The following is an 11,154-nucleotide window of genomic DNA, read 5'->3' as shown; positions in this document are numbered from 1 at the left end:
TTGCATCCTGCATCGCCATCAGCGCTCCCGCCGCTCTTTTTGGGGTCGACCAGGTACGTGGACAGCGAAATACTGTCTAGTCGCGCATCAGCGATATCGCCGACCCTAGATTTCGCAGCGGGATCACCACCCCGATCATCATTAGCAAATGTTCGCCATTCGGGGGAATCATCTATAATTCGCTCACCAAGAATCATACCGCAGTTGCGGCACACTACATCACCTGCGCTAAAGTCCGTCACCACGTCTTTGCTTCCACACTCGCGGCAATGATCCGGCACGCACTCGCCTCCCATGGAATATCACTTACTTAATTGTATCTTATTTCGATCCTTACACTAGCGCTCAGACTTTTCGGACAATAGACACGAGTTTGCTGAGGAACCGACCGCACTGTGTCCTGGATTGAAGTGCCGCGCTTACGTAAGAGTAGCGTCTTATGAAACTACTGCGATCCAATCACTTCACAAAATTTATGTATTTACACTTTAAAAATACGTTTTCTTAGCTGTATTTATCGTCCAAGGTAGGGTAATAAGTATGTCATACTAACCTCGCAAGCGGCAACAATTCACCTAGAAACATCTTCTTCTTCGTGATGTCCTAAAACTTAAATCCCTTTTTAGCCAAGTCCGACTTGGCCTCCAGCACCTGCCTGTCCAACTCCTTAGCTGCTTCTGGAACATCTTGCACGGCCATGACAGAAAGCGCAATTATCGCCAGCGAATATACACCAAATGATATGAGACCAAGCACGGGTAGCGCCTTTACCATCTGCACCATGAGTTCGTCTTGAACATATTTATTTGCATTATGCAGTAGCAATAGCCATAGCGCGAGCAGTACGACGGATGCACATAACCATTTCTGGTACTTCAGCATGGCAAATGATTTTGAGACAACGCTTGAGTAATTTCAATTGGATAAAACAGCAATTTCAACTTGCTAAATTCGCCATTAATACATTCGTTGATTAAACATTATGGAAAGTCTATAGAACTCGAGCAGATGGCAGACCCGTCTGCATTTCTGAAAGCCGCTGAGCTGCTGGACGATGGTAGTCTTCCGTCCGATTTGCCGTCAGACGACAAGGCAGTTCGCCGCAAGCCAAATTTAACGGATAATCAGCGCCTTGTAATGGCCGAGTTTCTGCTAAAGCACAGCCAAGGTAAGGCTCGTTTACCACGCGCGGTCATTACCGCTGCTGCAGACCAATTTGAAGTACATCGCAACACTGTATCACGTATCTGGAATCGTATGAAAATGGCAATGGATGTTGGATCATCTGCTGACGTCGTAATGAAACAAGTTCTGTCCAAAAAGCGTGGTAATTGCGGACGTAAGCAGAAGGACTATTCGGCCGCGATGGAGCGAGTCAAGCAGCTCCCATTAAGCCAGCGTAGCTCACTTCGAGCTCTTTCCTCAGCGGTTGGTGTTCCGCGTACTACATTATTCCGTCTTTTGCGAAACGACAAGTTTGATTGCAGCCGATTAGACATCGCAGATGATCACCTGGATGATACAAAACAGACATTGGCTAATGTGATCAAAGCACCGCTGTCGGATCGAAACAAACGGGATCGACTGAAATTTTGCTCAAGTAAAGTATTACCAAGTGGAGTGTTTGAGGATATGATCAATGTGGTACATATCAACACCAAGTGGTGTTTCTTGCCGGGCAATCGCGATGCAAAGAAGACGAAGGCAATGTTTCTAATTGCTGTCGCTCGACCTCAGTGGGATTGTCAGCGGCAGCGGCAATTTGATGGTAAGCTTGGGGTCTGGCCATTTGTCGTGACCAATTCGCAGTTGAATATAAACCTCGAACCTAGTATAGAACCATGGGTCCAAACGTCCGCGCAACCCGGACACACGTTCTGTGTGCTCGAAACAATCACGAAAAAAGAAATCCAAACCATGATAACAAGTAATGTTATTCCAGCAATTAAGACGAAAATGCCGAGCTTGTTGCGCAATAGACCGCTTTTCATCCAATTAGATAATCAGCAAATGCGCTTAACACCGGATGATCCCGTGATTGCAGAGCATGGAAAAGCAGACGGCTGGGATATTCAGGTGCAATATCAACCTGCTTATAGCCCAGAGCTTGTGGTGCTTAATCACCGTATTCTCAAGCATATAAGTGTCGAGATGACAATGCGAAACATCACAATGCAGCTTTCTCCTTTAGAAGCACTAATTACTGGTGTGGAACGGGCATTTGGTACTGTTACCGAAAGGCAAATTGACGATGCATTTTTGGCTTTGCAAAAGACGATGGAGTGCATTCTGCTTTCAGGTGGATCAAATAATTTCGACTCGCAGGAAGACGTGACTAAAAAAAGTTTACAGCACGATGGAAGTCTGCCAATAAGCATCATTTGCAAGAAAGAAGCTTTGCTGGCGTGTCAGTCCATCTTGAACACTGGATGTTGATAAGGCGTTTTTTCAAGTAAGGAAGTATGAGCGTTAAATGTGCGTATAAAGATTGAGATTGTGTTATTATTTTGAGCTAGCAGAATTATGTACAACACCAAATAGGGTTCTCTTTCCCAGCCAATAGAAAAGGTAATGATTTGCTGCGTCCAAGTAAAATTGCCTTCTCCACTTAACCTTGAGAAAATCAACATGACCGATTTGTCTTCAAGCGTGAATCCAACAACTGAGATCTATTTGTCAGTGTCCACGACGACCACAGTCGACAACTGCAATTCCAATATATGTAACAAGAAAACTAGCGCGTGGAAGGAGCGCGGCAGCAGAAACTTAACGTACGAGGAACGTCGTGCCATGCTCGATTTCCTCTTGAAACGGCGGGTTGAAGGCAGTACAAAACTCATGCGACATGCTGTCACGGATGCAGCTACGGAATTTGCTGTTGATCGCCGTACTGTATCAAGACTTTGGAAACGTGCAGTTCAAAGCTTGGAGAATGGAGATGAAGTGTGTGATGTTGCGTCACGAAAAGTCGGACGCCGTGGTCGGCGAAAGCGCGACTGGTCAGCGGAGCTTAAACGCGTCAAAGAGATTCCATTGACTCAGCGAGGGTCAATCCGAGCGTTAGCGTCAGCAGTTGGTATTCCCAAAACGACACTTTACGAGCTACTGAAGGACGACGGTAATCCTGTCCTTAATGCCATTAAACCGTCCTTGACAGACAAGAATAAGCTCGAGCGTTTGCGCTATTGTATTGACAAAGTCCGACCTAATGGTCTTTTTGACGACATGCATAATGTCGTGCATATTAATATGAAATGGTTCGCGCTACCACGCGACAAGAAAACTAAAGTCATGTTTATGGTTGCAGTGGCACGTCCACAATGGGATCCACAGAGAAACAATTATTTCAATGGCAAGATTGGTACATGGCCATTTGTCCGTGAGGAGTTGGTGACACAGAGTGATGGAAAATTGGGACAACAAAAACGAATGTTTGTCGCAATGGAGACGGTGACAAAAGACGACGTACAGCGAATGATTAATGAGCTTATTGTCCCCGCTATTCGACAAAAAATGCCAGTACACTTCTCGATTTTTATTCAGCAAGATAGTGCCAAGATTCGGTGCTCTAGTGATGCAATCTTTGCTGAAGAATGTCGAAAAGAAGGCTGGCATATCCAAATGCAGCATCTCCCACCGTATTCACCAGACTTTACCGTCATGGACAGCACATTATTTCAATTCATTCAGACGGCACTGAAAGCACAATTAACAATACGCAATACTATGATGACGGGACTTTCAGAACTGGTGGCGCGAGTGGAACGAGCGTTTGCTTCTCTGTCGACTGACCAACTCAACGATGCGTTCTTGACCCTGCAGAAAGCCATGGAGTGCACAATGCGCGTGCAAGGTGCCAACACATACGAGCTGAGAGCAACTACGAAAGAGCAACTACGATGCCAAGGCAGTCTTCCAGTGAGTATTTTGTGTGACCCTGACGCGCTTTTAGCATGCAAAGTTGCACTGGATGGTGTGAAAGATGTACCTTTTGAAAACTGTTGAGGTATATTTGACAAGTTTGATGAGCATAAATTGTAAGCATTTGATTCAGAATTGCATTTATGCATTATTGACCTGTAAGGACGGGCAATCGCACGGTCACTATTGATCGAGCTTCATGTTTAGCATATGGCTGCTCAAGGTTGCCGCTCAGCTCAAGCAACAAAAGGTGCGCCGAGGTTCCACGCGATAAACGCAAATACCTCGGAAGTTTCCTCAATGATTTTGGTCGTGGGTTTTCCAGCTCCATGGCCAGACTTTGTATCAATGCGAATGAGTAGAGGATTCGTTTGCGACTCAGAATTGCCAAGCTGGTACTGCAATTCTGCAATCAGTTTGTACGAATGCAAAGGCACGACTCGATCGTCGTGGTCACCCGTCGTCAATAGTACGGATGGGAACCCACCACGCTCCGCAAGTTTTTGCATAGCGGGACTATCGGCATGCGGAACGTTGTGCACAGGCGAGTAGCGAAGGATGTAGTGGAAATCGTTTGCCACTTCCGGGTCTCCGTAGTCCGTTCGCCAGGCGTGGCCAATCGTAAACTTGTGGAATCGCAACATGTCCATGACACCTACAGCTCCCACGACGCAACGGTAGAGATCCGGACGTTGATTACTTGCAGCTGCTACAAGCAACCCACCATTCGAGCCACCATGAATAGCAATTTTCTCCGAATTCGTGTAGTTTTCTTTTATCAAGTACTCGGCAGCGCTATGAAAGTCATCAAAGACATTCTGCTTCTTGTGCAACATTCCATCTTGGTGCCATTGCTCTCCGTACTCGCCACCGCCTCGTAAATTTGGAAGAGCCAACATGCCGTTAAAGTGCTGTAAAAACACCAATCTCGAAACGCTAAACGCTGGAGTGAGTGAGATGTTAAAGCCGCCGTACCCGTACAAGTACACGGGCAAATTTCCGTCCTTGATAGCATTTTTTTGTTTCACAAGAAACATGGGGATTTTCGTACCATCTTTAGACGGGTAAAATACTTGCTTTGCTTCAAACAAGCTCGGATCAAAACCCTTCACTTTTGTCTCACGAAAGAGCTCGGCGTTCGGCGCAGCCTTACCTTTCGAGAGGTCAATACGGAATATTGATCCGGGATAAAGAAATGAAATGAAGTGGTAAAACACTTCTGACTCAGTTCGTTTGCTGGACAATCCGACTGTACCCACACTGGGCAAAGGTATCTCGTACTGGTACTCTCCATCAAGGTTGTATACGTGCAGTTCATTGTGTACGTCTTTCACGAGCTGTACAACTAATAAATTTGGCGCCACAGGGTGCACTTCTTCAATCACAATTGCTTCGGGCTGCTCTGGAATTATTACTTCCCATTCAATTTCAGCATTATCGTCACTAAGTTTCACGCGCACTACACGCTCACGTGGGGCTTGAGCATTGGTTTTGAAGTAGTAGAACTCGCCATCGTTTAAGATGTACGAGTATGCTGCATCCATGTTATCCACAAGTTTCGTTACTACGATCAATGTGTCATTTGGGCCATTCAAAAACTGCTCAAAAGCACTTAGATCTGCGACATGTATCATATTCGCGTTCTTGCATCCATCATGTACAGAAAGCAAAAGTTTTTTGCCATCGTCTGAGACTTCGGCACTGACAGTGAACGTTGGTTCAGTTGGGTACGCGTACACCAATTTGTCTTCAGATTGTGGCGTGTGTAACTTATGATACCAGACCTGGTGGTTCATATTGGCATCCGTTTCCGTTCCCCTTTTGTATCCTTCTATACCATCATGCTCGTGATTTTTCATTTTCTCAGGAGGAGGGTAGCGTGAGTAAAAGAATCCATTGTCGTCATGGGTCCATGCAATTCGAGAGAATTTCACCCACTCCACTGTGTCTTCCACAATTTTGTGATTATCGTGCACTGCCATAACTTTGATAGTCTGCCAATCGGAACCGCCACGCGAGATCCCGTGAGCAAAATACAGCTTTCCATCTTGTTGTTTAGCTTCAGAAAATGCAGAACTGGACAAAGCGGCAGTACCATCCTCTGCAAAAAGATTGGGATCCAATAAGACGCGCGGGGAACTGTGCAACTCGTCCTGGATGTACAATACGCTTTGGTTCTGCAGTCCGTCATTTTTTGAGAAAACATACTTGCCACCATGTTTACGTGGTGCAGAGTACTTTTCATAGTTGAAAAGTTCCGTCATACGCTCTTTCGTTTCAGCTACGAACGGCATTTTAGTCAGTACGCGCTGTGTCACTTCATTTTGTTTCGTGACGAACTCGCGTGTCTCTGGCGAATCGGGGTCCTCAAGCCAGCGATACGGATCGGCTACTTGCACACCGTGTAAATTCTCAACGACATCTCCGCGGCGTACGGCTGGATATATTACCTTTTCAGTGAGTAAACTCGCAGACTTCATGGCTTTCTTCATCCAGATCTTCGGGGAGCTATGTCACTAACAATTTCCTCTCCATTTAGTGGCATAGGAATTTTTGTGTGTGTGATATTTTAATGTCAACAAAATTTGGGTCGACAATACTAATTAATCATAACGCACTGACCAAGGAGCATGCAAAAACTTGATCATACTACCGATCCTGTGGTGCAGTGGTTCGCCGCTCATTTCAGGACCAGGAGGTCCCGGGTTCGATCCCCGGGGCCGGGTAGAGTCGGGTTAGAGTGTAATGAAAACCCTACAGCACGTGCTTGACATGGCTTACACGACCCCTAAAAAGGGGGGACGTAACTCATCATCATAAACTTGATCATACGACAGTCTTTGATTACCTCCTTAAGGCCAAGGCTTACTTAATATTGTATGCATGCAAAACGTGTCAAAGTGTTAAAACCTTGCCGCATGCGCCGGTGCCATTGATCAGGCTGCCAATACCAGCAGAGTATTTACATTTCATTTGTATGGTCTTAGTTTCTAGTTTCCCGAGCGATTTATTTGGCGAGCCTACAATGTAGTATTCTGAGCTATCTTGCTCAGACCACTCCAATCATAGATACCGGTAGGAACCAGCCACATAGTTTTCGCCAAAATAGTTTGCAGGTTGCCATTGTGTTGGACAGTTGTTAGCAATCCATAATATTTTTGTTCAAGGAACTTGCCCCATATTGGACACGTCCATCGTTGACCATTCATAAGAAGACGGTGGAACGCAACGAGCTGAATGCGTGGTGGGAGATGTTCTCCGTGGTGCTGAAGCATATTGCTCCTTGTAAGTCTGCGCTTAATTTTACGGCACATGCCTCTACAGGTTTTACCGCATTCTCAATAAATGATTTGCAAACCCCTCTGTCTATTTGACATTCCCACACACTGCTTTTGGCGTTGTTGGTGGGGCTGTCGATACAGCTCGACTTGCTGATATCAGCCCGGCAACACATCGGAGCAAACTAAGGACACAATCTCGAAAAGATTGAGCGTCATGCGCCCGGCGCACGACGCTTAGAGTGGGCGATTTGATGTGCAAAGTATCATGGAGACGCTAGATACACATAGACTACTTTTGATTTCGAAATTGGTGAAATGTTTTAGTAGCACTACGTCACCTACCTACACGTGCAGTGCATACTGTTAATAGGAACAAGTCGTGGCCTTGTCGCTTTGGAAGTTAAGGGTACTGACTGAAGCGTATGAAATTTTAATTTCAATTTTCGGCAGAAATGCTAAGATAATATATTTACACGTAGAATTGTTGAAGCCATACAACGATCCCGCTCTACTCAGCCATTCAGATGCGATGCTCTATTATGGACAAGAGAAAGTCTCGACAACCCCCTGTAGCTAAGCAACATTTTTGAAAAGCTGTGATGCGATTCTGGGTCCCTTGGACCATTTCATACGATATTGAAGCTCAGAGAACTTAATCAATACGAGGATCATTGGTACCGGCCTTACGCTGCGACACTCGATAAGAATCGACAGCTTGCCATTTTTGAGAGCTTATGAAATTTAGCCACGAGAAAAGCTGCCCTTCGTCGGATCTGCTAGATGAGCAAGAAGCGGCTCAATTTTATGCGAAACAGATAGCGAATCGTCGGGATCACTACAGCTGGAACTAGTATCTGGTGCGACAAAATGCTCAAGAACTCATGCGAATTTGATTTCCCAATTCGACTGTCGTCGTTGCCGCTATTGACTTGGCGTACTTTCCGACATTACAAAATAGACATATTTGCCCAGCCGAGCTGCCCAAGAGAGAGATATGATTATCCTCGTCGCAACATCAGACTTTGCAAGTAGCTCAAATTAAGATGAGTCGAACTGTGCGCAGCAAGAAGTACCAGCCGAAATCCAGTGCCTTAGAGACTACCGCAAACAGTTTAACATGGATGAATGAGGCAATGTGCCTCATCTGTCCTCAATCTTTATAGGCAGCACCACCGAAGCAGATGCCAGACTGGAAAGTCATTAACAACTAAAATGCAATGAACAACAGTATTAACGAGATTGCAACCAGCGTTATGTACCTTGTATAGTCCTCAGAAAAGGCGGGAGTACCCTACCACCTGCTCCTGGAGCAGATCAAGTCACATACGTTTGTGGCGATTCTGGATGAGTTCTAGCGTTCCTGATTGAACCAGAAGCATTTGTTTATCACAGCAGTAACAGCTAACACAATCAAATGTTCTTCATGTTTTTAGCAGCTGAAATATCAAATCACATATGTTTGTGATGCTTACAGACGTACTACAGCTTTCCGCGGATACATAAATTTTCAAACAAGCATTTTTGTTTCTGCAAAGGTCTCACGCAAAGGTATGTGTGGACTCCGCAATGGATCGGCGTGCAAATTTTGTTTAATACGTCTATGATCATTACCTGATTTAGTCAGCAATAGTCAACATTGCAATTGCCTGCGAAAAAGCTCGGCTTGCTGAGTCGGTTTTAGTTCATTAGTATTAAGCGGTACGATGTCGAGGGTTCCGATGCGCGAGTCGTATCATTTTTCGTTGAAAGAAGCACGAGGTTTGCCACTCGCGCAGGGGTAAAGAGAGGCGGTCGGAGCGCCGCCATCTCAAAAATTACTTTGGGTGGAAACGACTATGACAAATGTCTTCTAGCGAGAATAGAGAGCCAAGATCAAAATGGAAAGGTTATTGTGACCGTTTTCATGAAACTTCGGCGATTTCGTGTGTATAGCCTAGAGGTCGTCGTTCACGAGAGCTGCAATATTGTCAGTAGATTCCTAAGCCGTCAGGGCACGAAGCGGGGATGTAACAGGCTACACGTACCCTGGTATGAAAGAGTGGTTCACACAAGATGATGTGACCGTACAAGGTGTGGACTACACAAGACGGTGTAATCACACAATGGTGTGGCTACACCGTAACAAGAAGTCACTACATGGCGGGACTGCCTGTAGTTATGCATTTTAATTAGGTTTTACCACTTAAAATAGGAAAACAGAGTTTTGAAAAAAAAATAATTGATAACTATAGTTTCAATTTTGAACGAAGAGTACATCTACCTTGAGTTATGGTTTTGGGTACTCTTGGAGGTAGCGAATTGCGATCCGCTACACTCAGGTCTAGTATAAAACGTAAGGTCGATGACCTTAGTAAGCTTTCTCTAAGCAATGAGCCACGGCAGCCCCGCTGCACTTGGCAGTTCTCGTAGTCAATCTACACCTGAGTCGTAACGACTGATCTTCTGTGAGGATGGAGCAAGTCTCCTATTTGTCCCAGGGTATACAAAATGGACCAAAAAGGTTGATGTCCTTGCTTGGCTCCGAGGGTGTGCAACACCTTGTTTCGCAAGAATCTGAAGCTATTATCGCGCGCCAAGAGGCGTTTTCGAGCTATGAAAATGCTTTGCTAAAGCACCTTCAGCAAAAGATGTCGGCGTCGACTGCGTCCATGACGCCACCGTCGACAAGGGATGAATCCTCCCGGCCCAGGCCGCTCATGGTGAGCGTTTCGACCTTCGAGGGTGTGGATGGAGGAAATCTCCTGCTCTGGGTGAGAGAGGATGATTCGGCCATGCCATCCACCATGCTCTAGAACGAGCAACAGCGCGTGGCACTAGCTATCTCCAAGCTCGAAGGCCGGTGTGCATTCCAACCAAGTCGTACAGGCTTAAAGCTGAATTCGGCATTCAATGTCAAATTCACCGCTTCTTCAAAAAAAGACGGATGCACAGGAAAGACACCCATTCTGGCCACGCCAGTGCGGAGGCCCTCCATGAAGACGATCACTGTGATCGCCTCGGGTGTTGGATCGGCTATCATTATGGCGAGGAGAGTTCTCAACTCTTGGAAAAAGTCGATCAAATTTTTCTTGCCCTGTCGGGCGGCAAGAATACGCGATTGCACGCGCTATGCCTGGTTAGGCGGCGAGAACACTCGCAAAAGCTGTAGCTTTAGCTCCGCCCAGGAGGGAAATGCCGCTTCAACAGAAGTACCGCACGTCAGTGCTTACTCTCGAGCTGGATTTGTCAAAATATAAAAACTTCGACGTGTGAATACCGTTTTGTTTGAAACGATTTAATGACTTGCCACGATGTCAGAGACGCGAAATGACGATCATGAGTGATAAAGGAAGTAGTGGAGGATGTACTACATCCTGTGATTGCAGACTCTATAGATCTCGAAGAGGATGTAAACCTCTATAAGGTGAGAGGTCAGATAAATGACGATCACGATGAAGAGGACGCGCAGATTAACGAGGACAGAGGTAAGATTTTTTCATCAGTCCCGGAAAATTCTTCGCCATAATTAAACTTCAGTTCTGATGTGATTTGCATCTTGATCTTCTTCATCACACCTTTACTAACAGTCACAACTTCCACTGGCAAGCCAAGCGTTGGCGATGGAGACGTATAATCAGGGTCGCAATTGATAATTTACCACAGTGTAATCAAGCAACGGCTTGTCACACCGTAACAAGAAGCCACTACGTGGCGGGACTGCCAGTAGTTATGGATATTAATTAGGTTTAACTAAGGAAAACCTAGAGTTTTGGATGTAGGCACCTCTGTCGCAATATAAACAGATAAATACAGTTTTAATTCTGAACGGAAGAGTACATTTCCTGAGAAGGTATTGGGTACTCCTGGAGGTAGCGGATTGCAATCCGCTACACTTGTACTGGCTATAGTGTAGAACATAAGGTCGGTGACCGTTGTAAGTTTTCTCTAAGCAAAGAGCTACGGCAGCCCCGCT

At 45.7% G+C, this 11,154-nt stretch overlaps 7 protein-coding genes across 7 annotated transcripts; 2 read left to right on the top strand and 5 right to left on the bottom strand.

The window, feature by feature from the left end:
• On the bottom strand, nt 1-296 carry PHALS_15255 (transcription initiation factor tfiib; the record flags this gene model as incomplete). Its single annotated transcript, XM_024721298.1, has 1 exon — nt 1-296. A coding segment is annotated over one exon (296 nt), but the record flags the coding sequence as incomplete, so codon positions are not given.
• A 307-nt stretch (nt 297-603) lies between these two features.
• PHALS_07771 (Dolichol-phosphate mannosyltransferase, subunit 3) lies at nt 604-882 on the bottom strand (the record flags this gene model as incomplete). Its single annotated transcript, XM_024721297.1, has 1 exon — nt 604-882. The coding sequence occupies one exon, from the start codon at nt 880-882 to the stop codon at nt 604-606; it is 279 nt and encodes a 92-aa protein (XP_024586410.1).
• Nucleotides 883-1,008: 126 nt separating this feature from the next.
• PHALS_07770 (uncharacterized protein) lies at nt 1,009-2,436 on the top strand (the record flags this gene model as incomplete). Its single annotated transcript, XM_024721296.1, has 1 exon — nt 1,009-2,436. The coding sequence occupies one exon, from the start codon at nt 1,009-1,011 to the stop codon at nt 2,434-2,436; it is 1,428 nt and encodes a 475-aa protein (XP_024586409.1).
• Nucleotides 2,437-2,628: 192 nt separating this feature from the next.
• Nucleotides 2,629-4,005, top strand: PHALS_07769 (uncharacterized protein; the record flags this gene model as incomplete). Its single annotated transcript, XM_024721295.1, has 1 exon — nt 2,629-4,005. The coding sequence occupies one exon, from the start codon at nt 2,629-2,631 to the stop codon at nt 4,003-4,005; it is 1,377 nt and encodes a 458-aa protein (XP_024586408.1).
• A 152-nt stretch (nt 4,006-4,157) lies between these two features.
• On the bottom strand, nt 4,158-6,401 carry PHALS_07768 (prolyl endopeptidase; the record flags this gene model as incomplete). Its single annotated transcript, XM_024721294.1, has 1 exon — nt 4,158-6,401. The coding sequence occupies one exon, from the start codon at nt 6,399-6,401 to the stop codon at nt 4,158-4,160; it is 2,244 nt and encodes a 747-aa protein (XP_024586407.1).
• Nucleotides 6,402-8,073: 1,672 nt separating this feature from the next.
• On the bottom strand, nt 8,074-8,346 carry PHALS_07767 (uncharacterized protein; the record flags this gene model as incomplete). Its single annotated transcript, XM_024721293.1, has 2 exons — nt 8,074-8,179; nt 8,276-8,346. The coding sequence occupies 2 exons, from the start codon at nt 8,344-8,346 to the stop codon at nt 8,074-8,076; spliced, it is 177 nt and encodes a 58-aa protein (XP_024586406.1).
• A 363-nt stretch (nt 8,347-8,709) lies between these two features.
• On the bottom strand, nt 8,710-9,008 carry PHALS_07766 (uncharacterized protein; the record flags this gene model as incomplete). The annotated part of the gene is made up of 2 exons (XM_024721292.1): nt 8,710-8,800; nt 8,905-9,008. 2 exons carry the CDS (start codon nt 9,006-9,008, stop codon nt 8,710-8,712), a joined length of 195 nt encoding a protein of 64 aa, XP_024586405.1.
• Nucleotides 9,009-11,154: the final 2,146 nt, after the last annotated feature.

The sequence above is a fragment of the Plasmopara halstedii genome, assembly GCF_900000015.1.
Source record: "Plasmopara halstedii genome assembly, contig: Scaffold_3120, whole genome shotgun sequence".
Taxonomy (NCBI): Eukaryota; Oomycota; class Peronosporomycetes; order Peronosporales; family Peronosporaceae; genus Plasmopara; species Plasmopara halstedii.
This window is presented reverse-complemented; position numbering and strand designations above follow the sequence as displayed.